Raw genomic sequence first — 20,026 nt, 5'->3', positions numbered from 1 at the left:
AGTGTGTGTCTCTCTTGCCTTCCCTGAGCCCATTAAGTTTTAACAGACCCCCTAAGCATATGGGGAAAAGTCACGTGAAAGGAGGCACTGCTTCTGTAAAGGGAAAAGCGCGCTTTGCGCGGGTGCAAAATAGGAATGACACATGCGTCGGTGTACAAAGTCAATTGCGCTGGGTGCAAGATAGGGCCCTATGAATGGCTCGGTCCTCCCTTTTGGATCTGGCTTGTACAACACGGCTCGCTCAAGCTCTCCATCTACGGTGGGCTCTGGCATACGTTCTGTGCAACGGGGTGCAATGGTTGGTTAATGCAATAAATTCTGCCTCTTGGTTTTTTGTGTGTTCCGCATCCGCAAATTAATGTTAAATGAATAAATGATAAAAACATGTTACTCGCGGTAAATCAAGAAAATATATTATAAGATTTACAGAATTACAGAAAAGTTATGAATTATGTTAGACAAAAATTCTAAAGGTACAAATTTAGTACCGGAGACATTTCTTGTTATTAACACAGCTGAAATGGTTGTGCTGCTTAAAGAAATTAAGCTAAAGCATCACATAAGATGAACTGAGCTTTAGTTTAGCCATTGGGATGAATTTCGCATGTTAAATATCTACACTAATCTAAAGTGTTCTTGACAAGTCTGTTGACCATTTTGAAGGACCATTCTCTGGAGAAACACACCAGGGATTTTTGAACTTGGTGTCCCATACACACTATCTGGACCGCTTGCTCTGTTTTTTACATCAGCAGCCTTACTGAGGTCCAATGTGCATCTTCAAGAAAATGGTCCTAGAGAGGATTGTTTTGGTGGGTGGGTGCCAGTGATTCAAAATAAGCGGGTGTCTGCGCTCACCCAGGTCGCGGTTGGTCGGGTCGTTTGAAATAAAGATGACAATTAAATCTTTGTAATTTATATAGTAGGCAAACTAGACAAAATTTTCTATGAAATACATTGCCAAGGAGGATCCTCGTCGTTCCAGCATAAGTGCAGCCAGTGAGCACACATTCAGCTCCACAGGTCGTGTCATAGAGGTGAAAAGAAACTCAACCCAGGGACGATTGAGCCAATATTATTTCTACACAGCGCGAGCAAGGAAAGCTAAAAATAAGTAGGCTAATCTTCTGTTTTAGGCCACCAACATCACTTTAGATTTCATTTAACCCCTTTCCTGACACAGGACAAAATGCCCAATTGGCAATTTCCCAGCACGCTAAACTGAGCAATGCCATTGTACAATTTTATTAGGCTACTTTTAAACGCATATAGCTCAGTAATGTCAGTTTTATGTATTTTCTGAGAGGGGGCAGGATTTTTGTTTGAAAAGTCAGGGAAGAGACGCACACTTCGATTAGACTGGATTAAACACATGCAGCATAATTGTTAAGAAAATGAAACTAAATAAATTAATACATTGACACTACGATGAGCATTTACTACTTTAGAAAAAATGCGGGTCAGGAAGCGGGTCCGAGTTGGTGGTGGGTTAGTTGAAAACGTTGTTTGGGTGCGGGTGGTTTATATATTGACCTGCGATGCGCACTGGTGGGTACTGGTGAATAATGGGTCTGATTTCACCTTATGCCCCACTTGGGATCCAGAGCACAGCCAACCATTGCACCCCGTTGCACAGAACGTATGCCAGAGCCCACGGTAGATGGAGAGCTTGAGCGAGCCGTGTTGTACAAGCCAGATCCAAAAGGGAGGACCGAGCCATTCATAGGGCCCTATCTTGCACCCAGCGCAATTGACTTTGTACACCGACGCATGTGTCATTCATATTTTGCACCCACGCAAAGCGCGCTTTTCCCTTTACAGAAGCACGTCGCTAAACTAGTGAATTAACTTGCGCTCCCTGGGCGGTTCAGCGCAAAAAGGCGTGAGGCGTGTTCCGGTGCAAACAATCCCTGGTGCTATTTTGCTGTTCCATTAAACAATTGCGCCACTGACCAGAAAAAAACCTAGTCTAAAGTCAGTGGCGCGTTGTTCATTATGCTATTTTAAGGGCGCATGCTTGACCATAATGCACAACGCGCATACACTTTGCTCATGTCATCTACACAGATGCAACAGTTATTTTTGCAAATCATAAATTGTTACACTAAAACAATATTAACACATGAGATGACGGAAATCATTGTGGTGTGCCACGAAGATGTGAAAAAATAGGCATAAATCTAGCTTACAAATTATTCAGGCTAATTGTAGTAATTAAGGATCAGACCTGTTTGCCCAATAGTGGCAAGACATTTACTTATATAAGGACATCTGACAAATTGGTTTGTCCGTCAAGAACCAGGAAAAAAAATCGACTGAAAAACTGAAAAAACTGTTTTACCGACGGCTGTTTAACCGACACTATTTTGGGTGGGTTTCTCCCATCCCCATACAACACAACTTTTCTGTCTTTCACTGCTCTTACAAGAACATCAGTCTCCTCGGCTGTGAACCACTCCTGACGTGCGCCTGGTAAATACGCCATAATAATAGCAGTCCATAATGGAACTTGCGCACCTGCTTTTAAAGGGAATGTTGGATGACGCTCTGATTGGTTTATTCACGTTACGCCCAAACCACACCTATGAATAATGAAGCTACTTCAGACCAACCCATTTTAGATTTGCGCCGGGCGCAACAGCCATTTATCCCGCCGGGAAAATAGCAACAGCGCTGAGACCCGCCCACAAAGTTACGTGCGCTTCGCGCTTTGACACTTGCGTTTCAGATCGTTAAAATAGGACCCATAGCATGTTTGTGTGAAGTTGTGACTCTTGTTCCCCTGTGTATTCTCCTTGTCCATTAAGCACCAGTTGTTTAAATAGTAACTGCACTCGTGCCTTGACCGAGTTCTTGGCCTAAATCTGATCGCCCATAGCCGTGCTGGTCTGAAAAACAAGCTGAGCAAGGCTGCTGGAGCGATTGTTGCGCAAACACAGTGTTGTCAGGCGCCGGCGCTATTTCCGCTTTTCCGGTCATGAGTTAACGTAGCTCTGTTTTAAAAACAGCCACTTGAATAGATACATTTGAGTGTTTTAAAAATTATGTTAGGACGTTATTCTGTGCATTCGCTCAGCGGCTGCAGTGACACTTGTTGCACACTGTTTAGAGTAAAGAGTTTCTGCCAAATAAAACCGGAAACCGAGGGTAACACAGATATGACGCAATTGACAGGCGACTCCCTCAGACTCTATGCTCAGATGTCCTGGCTCCTTAGTTAAAATAGCAATTTTCTCAAAATTTACAAATAGTTGGAAACATTTGGGATATTGTAAGTACTCAACTGAACAAAATATATAACACTGGCCTAGTGGTTTTTGTATATTTTACTGCAAAAATATTACATAGTGCACCTTTAATACTTATATAATTGATGGGATTATTCAGTAGTTATCCACGATTTAGACATACATTTTAGACATCTTTCAATTAAATTTCAATTTAACTTGTTTATAAAGCACATTTAAAATTTGACCTTGATTGGCATCTTTGCTATTCATTAAACCTATAGTTAGACCATTAGCCTGGCTCTGGACATGAAAACATGTTGCTCACTGCTCACAACAGATGCTTTGTAATTAGACAAAAGAAGACAAAAGAAGCAAACCAACAAAAAGGTAACACTGCAGAATGATTACTTTAAACCTTAGTGTGTTTATAGCAGAGGTGGGTAGTAACAAATTACATTTACTTCATTACATTTACTTGAGTACATTTTTTGCGTAACTTTTAGAGTATATTTAAAAATGGGTACTTTTACTCTTACAAGTACATTTCTTGTGGAAAAAAAACTGTACTTTTACTTTGTTATATTCCGTGGCGTTCCTCCACTACTGTCAACTGGTAATAATTCATTTAAAAAAACATAAAAAAAAAAAAAAAAAAAGTTAATATGACTTAATATGATATATGATATGCTCTTGTGCGAGCAATCACAAATCGTTTGAAACCTCCAAACAACACAAGTCTATCTTTTTTTTTTTTCACAAAATGAAACAAATTGAATAGCCTAATGTGATGTCTTGCATTTATACACAAATCCGGACAGACAGCTGTCTGAAGTGTAGAAAATACTGCACATACAAATAAAAACGGGATTGTATTTTTTTCCTACCTAATGAATGCATAAACATAACAACAAATTATATTTTAAAAAGAGCCCAGCACAACTTTAATTTACACTGTTTAACTATTAATCACACACACGCACACGCACACACACACACACACACACACACACACACACACACACACACACACACACACACACACACACACACACACACACACACACACACACACACACACACGAGAGCTATGTGACAGCTAGTAGTCTGAAATCCAGGTTTTTCACTTGTTATCAATCAGATCTAAAGTAACTAGTAACTAAGTACTTGAGAAGTTTTTTACTCTTTCTCAAGTAACTATTATGATTGTTACTTTTACTTTTACTTGAGTAAATATTTCCTTAAGTACTTGTACTTTTACTTGAGTATAGATTTTGGCTACTCTACCCACCTCTGGTTTATAGCGGTTGAGAATTATAGAAGTTATGACTTTAACTTAATATCATTCAATTTTACCCAACATCATGAATAAATGCAGTAGCACATGTGCTGTGATGTTCATTTAATCACCTACCAGACAAGCCCAGAAACAGCCAGAGTTCAAATCCAGCACGCAATACTGTTTCTCCTTACAGCATTTACACTGCCTTTTTGACTTAGTCAGTATAGACAGCAGTTCAGTTTGAGGAAGTCAGGGGGAAGGAAGTTTACGGGTGAAGTGCGACAAGTGTCAAGTGTCTACAACAGTGAGTTTAAATGCATTACACGAAAAGAGAAAGCTGTCATGATACATTTAGGCCATGTTTGAAAAAACACTGCCTACACCACATTGGACTCTTATTTTTATAAACAGATATCTGATAATAAATGTGTCATCATGTTGAAACGATATATAACATCTGCAAGGAAGTAATACTCATTTCTCACCAGCTGTCATGCAGGTTTCTACCTTGTTTGCCTATGTTGCAACTACAAAAACATTAAGAGCAGCACAATGCTATATATGCAGAGAACCAACGTGTAAGCTTGTATGTAGTGAACTTGGCTACTTATGTATTTTAGAAAGTGGTTAACAAACTGAATTTTCGGAGAAACTTGTTTCTAAAAAGAACACGTGATAGCTGTTCAGATTAACATTAGTTTACAAGCCAGTTTATTTGTATGTGATGCATGTAAAAAATAGTGGGAAATAAAAAAGGGAAAATGTAGGTTAGGACTTGATTTTTAACCACTGAGAATTTTACTAATTTATGTAATGTGGTTATATGACATATTTTTGTGAAGGGGAATAAGAGGGCTTAGAGATTGATAGCACTTAAATGTACATTCCTGTTCTGTATGTACATGTATTACTTACAGTATTATAGTAATTCAAATAACTGGCTAGCTATGACCTAGCCCTAAAACCTAACCTAAACCTGTTGAGTCCATGAAATTTTAAACTGCCATGAAATCCCCGTTTTTGCCTTGTCGTTCACACCTCAGAGTTGCAAAAAGTCTAAAAAAATGGCTGTGTAAAGCTGTGAGAAAGTGGGAAATTAGATGGGTGTGGGGGCAACAACCAATAAAATACAGCCGTGCAACACACTCATTATACAGACTCTTGAATATTAAAATATGATCACAGAGAGGTAAAAGGGTTGAGGGCCAATTGATGTAAATACCCTTATATGACAAAGTAACCCTATATGACAACAAAAATAAAAAATAACCCTATATGACAACAAAACTGCCAACACGAAGGAGAAATGTGGAAACATTTTAAAAGGTCTAATAATATTTTTAGTACATTTAAGAGCACTACAGTCTCTTAACAAATGACATGCATATAAAAGACAGTATACATAGAATAAAGACAACTATTTTTGCCCACTCTTCTTTGAATTTTCAGTCTATATTATTGCCTTCTGTGTATCCATTGTGTCATCACATTCATGATCAGACTTACAGCTGTATCAGTGTCCTTATTTGCACATATTTAATTTCAATTAAATGATGGTCCATGTTTAGAGCACTAGAGTATATGAAATATGTCCATAAAAACTGTATCTGGTCAATATGATCGCAGAAACCACTTTTACACATGTGCTGCATGTTGCAATTATTCATGAGTATGAACTCTTTGAACACAATCACTGGGTATTACACAAGATCGTATTACAGGGGAGAATTCAAACAACTTGCAGCATGAATTGAGCAAAAATTGTGTTTTGGGGTTTCATGACCCTTTAAGGCCTAGGTATACTTCACTTCACACTTTCCACTCGGTCTAGCCTTTTAAAGTTTTGTTATTGAGCATTGAATTCTGACACAAAAATTGAGCTGCACACAGAAAAAAACAAAATTTTCTGGAACATGTATTTTCTGTACCTGTTGAGGACTTGGCTCTTTGGCGGTTTTGGAGGTTATCCCTACGCAGAGACTGTGCAGTGTCTGAATTGTTCCGAATGTAGGGAGGATGACGTTTCACGGTCAGTTGCAGACTCTGACCGTTGAATAAAGTCTGTATCAAACCAAGGTCCAGAGAAGACACCTCACAACTGTTCAGAACCACAATCTCATCACCAGGCCTCAGACCTATCAATGATTAAAAACAACAGCAATGAAGTAAATAAAACTGGTGTCGTCACTACAGAACATCTTTTGGTCTTTGTTCAAATATCTAAACATTTTTTATAACATATCCAAACAGCATAACCTCAGAGATAAAAGCTGTATCTTCAAAAGCAAAAGTACCTTCGCTGAAAGCAAGCCCATCAGGGAGAACTTCACTGACAACGATACGGCTGTTTTTGAGACTGTCTACATAACCTGTAACAGCAAAGCCTTGAGGACAAAACAAAAAATCTGTGAGAAATGGCATGCATCATAAAGTGCCATCAGTCCCCTTGAGCTTAAAAACAGCCACTTGAATTTTCCCTTTGCAATGCTTACCAAAGTCTCCAGTTAGACTGGGTCTAGACATGTGCAGAGTGTAGACGTTCAGTTGGCAGACCTCCAATTCGTCAAATGACTAGGGTAACAAAGACATGATTAATATAAATCGGGCCATTATTCAGCTATTGAAAATGTATCTTTGCCATTATTAATACTTACCAAGTTCTCCAGAAGCTCATCAGCTGATGGTGTTGATACCTCCCTCAGGTCTCCTACACATCTTCTCAGCCTTAAACAGTACAGACTGGGGTCCAGGCCCATGAGCTATGAGAGGGAAACCCGTCTTAAAATGCAATCCTTTCCATGTACAGCAAATAAAATGTACAGCATCAAGATATATTGCACCAAGTTGTGCACTAGCAACACCAAGGCAATGGGTTTGATTCCAATGGAAAAGAAGGTTATATATGCAATGTAAGTTTTTGGCATCTGCATCTAAATGTACATGTAAATGTAAAAGGCAACATTTTAAATTAATAACAAATACATTTTTAATACTAGGAATATGGTGCTGAAATGTAGGTTACTTTATGCTTCGAATAGTTTGAGCAGTGTGAACATACTTCAAAACATCTAAAATTTTATTCCATAAAAAGAGGTTGTTTTGGTGCAGAATGAGATACGCTTTAGTAAATAGTGACAATATTTATTTTAGGTGAATTATTTCTATATGTAAAATTCTTTGAATATGTGGTCCTTTCCAGCTACATATTTGCCATTCATGAGAGTTTCAGGAATTTTCTTCTTTAGCATAACTTTGACAATGTTCATTCACTGGCAAATCAATGGAAGCTTGTTTCCGCCACAGAATAAAAAGTAAAAAAGGTAATTGCGACTTGTCAGTCATTTTTCTGTTCAGTATCAGTTATCATGGACATTCAGTTTGTTTTTTGTTACCAATATTCAGCACACACACACGCACGCACGCACGCACGCACACACACAAACTAATCATGAACTAGACGTATAAAGCATTTATTTATCTTTGTTAATGCTAATTTCAACATTTACTAATGCATTATTAAAATCTTGTTAACATTAGTTAATGCTCTGTGAACTATCAGAGCTTTAACTAATGTTAACAAAGATGAACAAATACAGTAACAAATGCACTGCTCATGGTTAGTTCATGTTAGTTAATACATTAACTAATGTTAACTAATGACCATTATTCTAAAGTGTTACCACTTTTGACTTTAATGTGCCAATTTATTTAACTCTTGATGTAACTTTTATTGAAAGACGTTTCTTCTGCTCATCAAGTCTGCATTTATTTGATCAAAAATACAGATTTTTTTAATATTGTGATATATTATTACAATTTAAAATATTACTTAAAATAATACTCCTTATTATATATTATTATTATTATTATTATTACTATAGCGATACTAACTCTATTGCATTGAACAGAGCACTGCAATTATTTCTCATTTAAAGTACAATCAAATGGATTTCTCCCCTCATTTCTCATCTGTGTCTGTCGTCTGCGCGGCATTTTATTCTTTCTGCTTAGAAGGAACATTTGTTTGTCATGTGTTTCTGTGTTCAGATTCCCACCACTATTTAAGTTATGGCTTTTCAGTCACTCCTTGTCCATTCACCGTCTTAGTTAGAGTGTGTTGCTGTCTGTTTGCTAAAAAATACTATTACAATTTTTTATTTATTCTCATTGTTTGTCGTTTGTCGTTTGTCTCTACCTCTACAATGGGACTTTTAAAGTCCGTGCCCCCCCCCCCCCCCCCCCCCCAAAAAAATCAGACTTTATAACTCACAATTGCCAGTTTATAACTCACAATTCTGAGAAAGAAGTCAGAATTGCGAGATGTAAACACAACTAAGAGATATCAACAACACTACCGTTCGAAAGTTTGGGATCTGTAAGATTTTAAATAATAATAATAATTGTATTTAGTAAGGATGCATTAATTTGATTACAAGTGTAAAATTACACAAAACGGAAAATGTATCATGACTCCACAAAAATATAAAGCAGCAAAACTGTTTTAAATATTGATACGAATAAGAAATGTAATAAGAAATGTTTCTTAACCAGCAAATCAACATAATTTCTGAAGGACCATGTGGCACTGAAGCAGTAATGATGCTGAAAAATCAGCTTTGACCACAGGAATAAATTATATTTAAAAATAAATTTTAAATATTAATAGGTCACACTTTATATGTGTTAAGTACAATTAACTAATTGTGTTGATGTTGTATTGCAAAACCCTTGCTGCTATTGAGATGTGATACGGGTACGGTTAGAGACAGGATTGGTGGTATAGGTAAGTTTAAGTGTGAGTTAAGGGAAGGGTCAACAGTAATGTAAATATATATAAATACATTTAAGTAAATGTAATGTACAATGTAAAAACATATGAATAAAAAAATGTGCATTGTATCAAAGGATTATTTTAAATGTTAGTACATAGTAGTTAAAGACACAGTAAAAAGTGGGTCCTTTTAAAATGTAACAATATTTCACAATATTACTGTTTTTACTGTATATTAGATCAAATAAGTCTTAAAAGGTAAAGGTAAAAATCATACTGACACTTTAGGAATGATAGAGAGTGTGTATGCTCAGAAATAAACTGACTGTGTGACATTAAACGTGTGTGAGAAAAGCCAGTTGCTGAAGCAATGTCAGCCTGCTGTCACAGATTTCAGACTAAGACAGCTGTCATCTAGAGGGCATAATGCCATCTATTAATGAATTTACCCAGATGCTGTCTTTTATAAATGTCACCAATAGTCTCAGGTAAAGGAGTGAAGTATACAACCTCATACAAACACAATAGTGTGTCTTACGCGTGTGTACTTCGACTCAGATCAAAATAGGTGTGTTGGTAAATCAAGGCAATTAAACTGAACACTATGTTGAATGCACTGATCTTACCCTGCAGGTCTCATCCAAGACATCCATGACAGTGTGATGACTTTTCAGAAGAACAGTAACAGTCTGGTAATTTGGCATATAGACACACGTTGTGTTTTCCTGGCTGCAATCCCACTGGCTGCCTTCAGGTGGCATGATTGAGTAAACATTAGCCAAACTACCCAACCGCTGTGAAAGAAAACAAAGAGGATGAGGATGACAAAGATAAAACATTTTCATCAGGTTAAATGCAAAGACTTTTTGACTATTACTTTATTCCCTGGATAGTTAGTTAGTTAGTTAGGTAGTTAGTTAGTTAGTTAGTTACCTATTATTAACAGACTTTATTATGCCCTCATTATATATAATTGGTATGTTTAAAGACAGATTTGATAGGATTTCTCTTATAAATCCAAAAATATAACCTAAAATCCTAAATGTATAAATCCTAGATACATTTATGGCTCCAAGGGAAAACTAAAGCATATGACACTGACTTGTTTCATGACTCATAGCATGACGTTCAGTGGCATCGTTCTATGCTTGTTTAAGGCTGTCGCTAATAACAAAATGCACCATGGTTCTTTCATTGGGGATTAAGTCTTTGGTGTCGGAAACAAACATGCCTATCCACCGTGACACACCAGAGAAAATGTGTCACGTCTCAGTTTCACAGGTACAGACCGTCCACACATCCCGCTCAATGAAGCAATGGCCTTTTTTAGCAAGGGAAAGCGAGTTACCTAAGACCAGTTGGATAACCCTCTGTTTGTCCAGTGAGTGGTGTGAATGAAGCCCTGACCAGCTGCAGAATGAGTGTGCATTCATTTAAAACAGTAACGGTCAACTTTCCAACAGAGCAGCCAAGGGCAACCGCCCAGTATACACTCCTCAGTGTGTGTGGCTCTCAGCACCACAGCCTTCAATTCAGACTTTCCTCTACAAAAGTGGGAAAAATCGTTTATGGAGGCTAACCTCCACCCAGAACATGCTATAGATGGAATGATGAAGAAAAGACACTTGCTGTCTAGAATAACCACAGTCTCTTAGCAACATCAGTGTGTTGGTCACCATGGATTAAAGAAGTGAGGAACCCTGGCTTCAAGGCCGCACCAGAAATCACAAATTTTACATGTTTCTCCATCCATAGAGCATGTTCCTTTTAAACAAGAGCGCAAACTATATATATATATATATATATATATATATATATATATATATATATATATATATATACACAAAGTTCATTTGATTTTGAGTTGGCTCTACTCAAACCAATTAATTATTTTAAGTGTTAGGGTTTACAGTGTATTACACACTAAACATATATAATATATTTTTGTTTATCGTAGTATATGTCTGAAAATAAAATGACTTTAACTGATTCTTGTGCTGCTGATTATGAGGACACTTGTCTGGAACTGTGACAGTTTGTCTAATTTTGGTCACATTAGGTGTCCTCATAATCAGCAGCACAAGAATCAGTTACAGTCATTTTATTTTCAGACAAAGACCAAAACCACAATTTGTTCCAGGCTGTAAACATGTTTTTTTTTTTCTGCTGTAGAGTTGTGAATTTTAACATGGGGCTCAACAAATTCTGCTCTCTTCTGGAGCCTAGGAATTGCAGTTTACATGACTTCCGTATTGGCTTCAAGAGAGATCGTGGGAGGTTGTCACTTGATTAAAACACAGATAAATCCACTCACCAACTTGTGTCGATCAACAGTGTGGCTTTCATTTTAACTGATTGCTTTTTCATTGCAACTGATTGCCTCAATTTTTTTTAAGTTCTGCCAACTTATTCAGAACCTGAGGTTTTTCTTGTGGCAGGACTTAAAGTACACAGTAACGTACCTTAAAACTACAAGGATGAATGTTATTTAGATGTCCTCCACCATCACTGTCAAAGACCTAAAACAAGAAGGGAAAAAGAAGTTATCACTACACAGTGTCATTAAACTCTTAGTCATATTTTGTTAGACAGAACAGAGCCATGGTTACAAACACTGCAGCAGACAAACTATAATTTTGTTCAGGGGCGTAGCCATCTTTTCAGAAGTGAGGGGGACAGAAATGTCGTAATACACCCCCCCCCCCCCCCCCCTTGGACCAATATAATTTATCACATCTCTTGCTTTTAATTGGGCAAGATATCAAATACACTGCTGAACAATAACCACTAATTAATATCTATAATATTATTCTCCTATTTTTTATGCCAATTTTATGATTGGTTTATATACTACAAACAATTGTGCATTAAGATTCCATAGATTTTATGCAATGTAAAAAATATAGATATATTCTGATGTAAACCATGCTGTTCTCCATGTGAATATATAGTAAAGTGTAATTTATTCCTGTGATCAAAGCTGAATTTATAATCATTACTCCAGTCTTCAGTGTCACATGATCCTTCACTAATCATATGAGGATCTGATGATCAACACACATTTATGATTATTATCAGTTGTGCTGCTCATGGTGCTGCTTAATTTTTGTGGAAACCATCTAAACATTTGTGGTAAAATTAAAAAAGAGAGAAATTAATACTTTTATTGATCAGGCATGGATTAAATTGATCACAAGTGATATTTTTAATATTAAAAAAGATAATGTATTTAATAAATGCAAATAAATGCTGTCCATTGAACTTTCTATTCATTAAAGAATCCTGAAAAATAACATGTAGGCTATCGTGGTTTCCACAACATTTTTAAGCAGCACAACTGTTTTCAACACAGATAATAATTATAAATGTTTCTTGATTATAAATTATTTTTTATATCTTATATCTTGATTATATCTTGATTATTATATCTTGATTATAACGATTAGTGAAGGATCATGTGACACTGAAGACTGGAGTAATGATGATAAACTCAGCTTTGATCACAGGAATAAATTACTATATATATTCACATAGAAAAAAAGCTGTTTTAATTTGTAATAATATTTCAAAATAGTACTGTTTTAACTATTTTTGATTACATAAATGCAGCCTTGGTGAGCAGAAGATACTAAACATTAAAAGCTGCATTATTCATGATACTTTATTGTCAATAAATAGCCTACATTGAGATGACTTGAAAAACACACATAAAGCATATATTGTCGCAATCGTCTGATTGTCGTCGTCACGTTTCATCACTCATAACGATTGTTTTCCTTCAGCTCAGCTACAGCTCCAGAGGTATTACCTCTACGAATCCGCTTTTGGACTTTCTGTGAGAGCGCCCTCCTCATATTTAGATTCGAATAAAATTACAGGTCCTGCATAGATAATTTTTTGTCTCTGAATTTAAATCTTGATGTATTCACTTTGGTTTCTATGTAAATACATTTGCCCGTGACCTCAAGAAGCACGCTCTCAACCGAGATTAGAGAAAGCTGTTTTTTAGCGTCCCTGTTAACTTGCCCGCCCTCGCGCAGGTTCGAATCCCGCTCGGAGCGGGTTGACTAGGATCGGTGAGACCCAGTAAAAGTGCGGGGGACGAAAATACATTTTATTCAAAGTGAGGGGGACACGTCCCCCGCGTCCCCCGCGTAATCTACGCCCATGATTTTGTTACTAAATAAAACCTCAGCAAAGCTAATTTCCTGTAGTGAGGCTTCACTGGAAGTAAAGAGGCATTACAATGGTTAGTAAGATGCAATCTCTCACAGTTTTTTTTTATATTTATATATTCATCCTCTGTTCCTTTATTAATCTAAAAAATACTTTTGTAAACTAAAATATTGTTAGCTTTTTATAATAGATTGCTTGTGATGTTCCTAATTTAAGTTACTTTGGACAAAAGCGCCCCTCCCTGACACGTGGTCACAAACATTTCAGATTTTTTCCCTGTGGCCCACGTATAATTGCAGTTTTTCTGAATCTTTTTCCTTTTCTTTTAAGCCTTAGATGGGGTGTTTTTTTTTCTGATTTGCCTTCAAGACCTGTATACAACCTCTTTAGATGTAAAATGAGAAACTTTTTAGGCTCTTTCACATCAAAGCATGATGCAAATGTAAAAATATTAATGGAGCAGAATAAATGTGACGAGAAGAAAAAACAAAACTGACGTCTCACACAAAAGCATAATCTTAAAAGGATACTTCACCACCTTTTCATATTAAACTATGTTATTCCCTTAACTAAGCCGGGAATCCTCTCTCATCTCCGTGCGTGCACTTAATCATACAATAATTATAATAATAATCATAATAATCATAATCGTACACTGTTTGATAATAGGCCAGAGGAGAACTGGCACCCCGACTGAGCCTGGTTTCTCCCAAGGTTTATTTTTCTCCATCATGCCCTGATGGAGTTTTGGTTCCTTGCCACTGTCGCCTTTGGCTTGGCTTGCTCAGTTGGGGACACTAAAATTATCATCCAAATTATTCAACTAAATATACAAATAAAATAAATTAATTAGGTCTTATTTAATTCTATAAACTATAATACTGATCTGTCAACATTGTAGCTCTATGATAAATTAAAATAAACTGATAACATCACTGTTTTCTCCAGAACGACTGTACAGCCAAATCAAATTTTGTTGAAATATTGTCCTGTTTGACACTGTGAAGCTGCTTTGAAAAAAATGCCATTGTAAAAGCGCTATAGAAATTAAGTTAATTGATTGATTGATTGATTGATTGATTAATCGCTCTGACATGCTGTGACGATCTGATAGCATTTAGCTTAGCCCACTAAGCCCAGTTCATTCACTATGGTACCAAACAGAGATCAAGTTAGAAGCGACCAAACACCACATTTTCCCTATTTAAATATAGTTGCACAAATAGTTGAACGATCAAGTATGGTGACATAAAATAAAACGTGGCGCTTTTCTAAAAGGATTTAAATGGAGAACTATAATGTATGGCGGAATAGCACTTCTGAGAGTACTTCGACTCGGCGCAGTAAAAAGTCCCGGCAGCCGAATCCAAGTACTCTCAGAAGTGCTATTCCGCCATACATTATAATTCTCCTTTTTAATCCGCTTGATCGTTCAACTATATGTGTAACTGTATTTAAATAGGGAAAACGTGGAGGTGTTTGGTCACATCTAACTTGATCTCTGTTTGGTACCATAGTGAATGAACTGTGCTTAGTGGGCTAAGCTAAATGCTATCAGAACGTCACCGCGCGTCAGAGCGATTAAGTGCATGCACTGAGATGAGAGAGGTATGTATCAACTCGTATTAGTTAAGGGAATAACATAGTTTAATATGAGAAAGCAGTGAAGTCCCCCTGTAGTCAATAGTTGTATCCATTAAAACTCATCTTTGATGACTAAAATTACATAATTTTTTTCTGTGAAAATGATTTCTACATCGAAACGACCTGATTACCTGTACAATGGCAAGTGAAATGCTGGTTTAATTCAGCCATGAACACTATATTCTTCTTGGAAGGCTTTCAACAAGGTTTAGGAGTGTGTTTATGGAATTTTTTATGAATTTGTGAGGCCAGGCACTGATGTTGGACGAGAAGGCCTGGCTTTCAGTCTCAGCTGTAATTCATCCCAAATGTGTTCTATCAGGTTGAGGTCAGGACTCCGTGTAGGTGAGTCATGTTCCTCACACACCGAACTCACTCATCCATGTCTTTATGGACCTTGCTTTGTGCACTGGTATGCAGTCATGTTGAAACAGGAAGGGGCCATATTCAAACCGTCCCCACAAAGTAGGGAGCATGAAATTGTCCAAATGTGAAACATTAAGAGTTCCTTTCACTGGAACTAAGGGGCCAAACCTAACCCCTAAAAAAAACCCACACCATAATCCCCCTTCAACCAAACTGGACCTGCTCTGTGATTTTTATGTGGACTACCACTTCATGGCTGAGTTGCTGTTATTCCTAATAGCTTTCACTGTGTTATAATACCAATAACAGTTAACAAAATAATATTTAGTAGTAAGGAAATTTCACAAATGGATTTAATGCACAGCTGGCAACCTATCATGGTACCACACTTGAATTCATTGCGCTCCTGAGAGCGACCTATTCTTTAACAAATGTTTTCAGAATTCAAAGATTTATTTAAAAAATGTATTTGAAACAGAAATCTTTTGTAATATTATGTATCTTTCCTGTCACTTTTGGTCAACCTAATGCACCCTTGCTGAATAAAGAAATAAAACAATTTTAATAAACAAAAAAACTTTTGAATGGTTGTGTACATATAAATATATGTTGGGTACATATAAATATATAACTGCCATACCTAAGGCTAAACAGGATTAATGTCAAGGATGAGTAACTAACGTTTTGCTAATAGTGAAGACAAACGTAAGCTAAAAGATTAATTTATGTTTTCAAAACATGAAAGAGGAAAGAGACAAAAAGACACATTTGATGACTTGATGGCTACTGCAGCGTCCTTAGCAAAAGGTTGGCCTGTTTAATATTTAGCAACTAGCATAGGGCTCTTATAACAACCATCTGTGTGTCGCTGCGGGGTAGAGTATAGCAGGCTGCAATTTACCACATATGGCTTTTAATAATTCATAATACATTTCTCCCTCTGTCTGTCTCCACACCTCTGCCTTCTGTGGTGTGAAATGAAATTGGGTCTTGTTAACCAAGCTGGCTGGATCTCCCATTACACGACACATGTCAGGGAGGGAAAGGGACTTCATGTCAGGGTTTTTATTTTATTTTATTTTTTACATTTTGCTACTATAATGTATGCTACAGATGTTACTGGATTAATTTAGTGACAGAAATGAACAAATTAACTTTTTTTAATTAAGGACAGAAATTTGCCCCCTGGAATTGGTTTAAAGTGGCATATTGTTATTGTAAGATTGAAGAAATAACATTTATGTTGATTACTTTAGGTTAATCTTTTTTTTTTATTTTTTTTATGAGCACTGCAGTGTGTCAACCCTATACTATATAATTTATTTATTTATAAAATATTATTAAATATAATAAACGTAAAAAACAACAACAACAACAACAAAAAAAATTTATTTAACCAGCCTGCCACTTTGGTGTGGAAGATCTTTGCTTCTGAAAAATGTTTAGTTATATGCAATACTATCTGTGAATTAGGTCACGTATGTTAATTGGATGATTTAGATTTCTAGAGGCTGTAGCAATGTTATCCCAAACAACCTTCCAGTTATTATCTTTATGGACATTCCTGGTTATTACTCCATACAAATCAATTAAGCCATTTAGAAAGGTTTATAAGAACATACTTATTAATATTTAAGCATATGTTTTGGAGATATAGTTGATGTAGAGCCAGTTTGGTTCACCAAGATACTCCTTATGTATTTTTTTATTTGATTATTTGCGATGGATATTTTTTATTATTGATTTTTGTTTTTTAATTTTACTGAGCTCACTCTGCAATTGCTTTGAGAAGCAAATATGCGATTTTGCTTTAAAAGTTGTCCAAAATGAGGCATTACTGATACCGATCACCAAAATAAATGTTAAGTAAAAAAATTAAGAGATGAGAAAATATCATGAATTTATAACTCTTTATTTCTTGGCAAGTAATATGTGAAACATATTCCTATGCATCACTTAGAGGTAATTAGGGACAGCTCAGAGCTTAACAAATATAGTATATATTTGTATTCCTGTGAAATAAATAATAAAAATAAAAAACAAAATAGTCTTTATCAACAGAAAGCAATCAAATGTAAAACAACAATGCATAGTCTTCACAGTATAAATTAAATAAAGATTAATCCTACTAAATCTGCTAAAGAGTAGCGAGTTATTTTCTTATTGTTTTGTGTTGTTTGATTAACATTTATGACACAGAATGTATTAGAAACATTAGGCAGCTGTCACTTTAAGACAGAAAGCATGGATCCAAAATACTGTTACAAATGCAACTTATTTTCCAACTGCTTATGTTTACTTAAACATACTTCTTATTTTATACTTCATATTTCTGCATGTTTTTAACCATTAGGCATCAGGTTCAAACACAAAGCTCAAAGATCTCTAGCTTGTCCCTGTTCCACTCTATCTCGGAGCACTCGCACAGAAAGCCACTCAAGGAACAGTAGCCTCTCTCTTTCATAGCTTAAAGCAGTTTTAATAACTTGTTTTTATTATCAAGCATGACCTGCAGTTTAGCAACAATAAACTGTATTTTACAACAATCTAGCTGATTTGGACATTAAGTTTGGCTTTTATAGAGGAATGAAGGAAAAGAAAGTGAAAGGAGGAATGCACTAAAATATCACATCTCATTTCTTGCTTTCATTGCTGTTGTTGGAATGTCTCTAAAGATGTTGCTAATGTATTGTCCTTTACAGACACCTGGTAGAACTGCCAGACCAGAAAATGCAGTGAAGCAATTTTAGCTTCAAAGTTTTGCGTCCTCTGATAGCCTTTATAGAGACCACGGAACAAACTATATAAAGCTATTATTGGCAGATACGCAACTATGGGTCCCCAACCAACCGGAGCACCCTAGCTCAAAAGGTTTTGGAATATAGGTATTGGGTGCAGGCTAACAAGGGGTCTAAATTCAGAAGCATCTATATTTCTACAAGGAGCCATGCTATACTAGCTATGATCCAGCAAACTAGCATCCCTTACCTGAGGAAGACCACTGTAAGAACAGCAGCTCAAATCAATGAAATCCTTTTCACAGGAACAAAATGAAAAGAAAAAAAGAGAGTGATTTTCCATTTTTATACAGACTAAGATGGTTTACTGCATGGTAAAGAAGTGCAACAGACTCAACAAAACAAGCATTAGCTACTTATTTAGCTGCCACTTTTTATTCCAAACAACACATAGTACTCTAATTGTAGAGACAGCCCCCATGCAACAACCCGCTATTAAATGCCTTGCTCAAGGGCACGTCATGACAGGAAATCTATTAAATTCTCCAGCTCATGGGTCACTCCTCTCTGGGTTTAAACAAATGGCCCAGTGAAGTTCCTTAACTGCCAATCTACCACCATTATTAGCACAGTGCAGTAACATCTCAACAGGGAGGAACCATCATCAGCTCCATCAAAATCTCAAGGCTTTACACTCAGTAACCAGATATGAAACCCTACATCCTAAAATAGCCCTCTTATTATCTTGTTGCATTTCTGAGAAAGGAGGTGGAGATGGGGAGAACGAACAACATTTTTAATCCTGTCAGCTCTGTAATTACTACCTTTAGAGAGTCTTTATTTATCAAAGTCTTGTTATTTGCACCTGTGGGAGGAATTTCCCACCAGCATGACGCATGAGTTTCAAAACATAAAAGGTAGGAAAATGTATATGCAAATGTACTTCCCAAGCATTTTTGTTACGGCACACATTCACGACTGGTTATAATCAGACAGAGTGAGTGCAGTACCTGAGAGACAGAAGGCTTCTTTTCATGACCTCGCTTAGTAAGAGTATCCAGGCCCTTGAGGGATGAAAAGACTCCTTTCTTACTGCAACCTCGGTGGGATAGAGACAGAGAACGCTTTCGCATTGTGGCCTCATCTCTGGAACAGATCTGTAGAACAATAGAGAGATTGGCTGCAATGGTAACTATTCCAGTTTTGAAAATGTACATTTTATAAATTAAACAGAGGAAATGGCATCCTCTTGCAGTAATTTCAGGTGAAAAGGGAGTAGAACACATCAATTTTAAAAGTAAAAACTCCCATAAATTTTCCTCTGAGAAATGAATGAACAATAACATATATCCCTGCCACGTCTTCATTTAAAAAAAGTGAATATAATAGCTGAAATCCCCATGAAGAACTAGACTACCCACAGTCCTGATCAGAGAAGTCACTGTCACCATGGAAATGAGAATCAGGCTAAAAGAGCTCAGCAGCAACAACAAAATCCCATGAAGGAGCAATCAAGTCTCCGTACACTCAACCAAATTATATATATGGAAATATTTTGTAATAAAACTCCACATAAATTGTATTTTAATCTTATTATAAATCAATAATGTTATACTGTAATGTTGTTTTGCTTCAAAATCACGTAATTTGCAATGCTTCATGGGATAGTTTAAGGGATAGTCATCATTTACTCGCCCTCATGTTGTTCCGAAACTGGGAACTTTTTTTCATCTTCGGAACAAAAATAAGGATCTTTTTGATAAAATCTGAGAGCTTCCTGCCACTCTATTTACAGCTACACAACTGAAACCTTGAAACTTGA

At 36.4% G+C, this 20,026-nt stretch overlaps 1 protein-coding gene across 6 annotated transcripts in view; it reads right to left on the bottom strand.

Moving 5' to 3' along the window:
• Nucleotides 1–20,026, bottom strand: part of tiam2a (TIAM Rac1 associated GEF 2a) — a 117,046-nt gene that overhangs the window by 37,124 nt on the left and 59,896 nt on the right. For 5 of the 6 annotated variants that reach the window (XM_067455990.1, XM_067455991.1, XM_067455994.1 and 2 more), the window contains exons 8-15: nucleotides 19,215–19,361; nucleotides 18,455–18,499; nucleotides 11,743–11,799; nucleotides 9,907–10,074; nucleotides 7,164–7,268; nucleotides 7,002–7,080; nucleotides 6,804–6,893; nucleotides 6,438–6,644 (exon numbers count right to left, since the gene is read on the bottom strand). In XM_067455990.1, the coding sequence (XP_067312091.1) occupies nucleotides 6,438–6,644; nucleotides 6,804–6,893; nucleotides 7,002–7,080; nucleotides 7,164–7,268; nucleotides 9,907–10,074; nucleotides 11,743–11,799; nucleotides 18,455–18,499; nucleotides 19,215–19,361 (898 nt within the window). The remainder of the gene's footprint in view (nucleotides 1–6,437; nucleotides 6,645–6,803; nucleotides 6,894–7,001; nucleotides 7,081–7,163; nucleotides 7,269–9,906; nucleotides 10,075–11,742; nucleotides 11,800–18,454; nucleotides 18,500–19,214; nucleotides 19,362–20,026) is intronic. The other variant, XM_067455995.1, reaches the window with a different exon arrangement.

The sequence above is a fragment of the Pseudorasbora parva genome, chromosome 10 (genome assembly GCF_024679245.1).
Source record: "Pseudorasbora parva isolate DD20220531a chromosome 10, ASM2467924v1, whole genome shotgun sequence".
Classification (NCBI taxonomy): Eukaryota; Metazoa; Chordata; class Actinopteri; order Cypriniformes; family Gobionidae; genus Pseudorasbora; species Pseudorasbora parva.
This window is presented reverse-complemented; position numbering and strand designations above follow the sequence as displayed.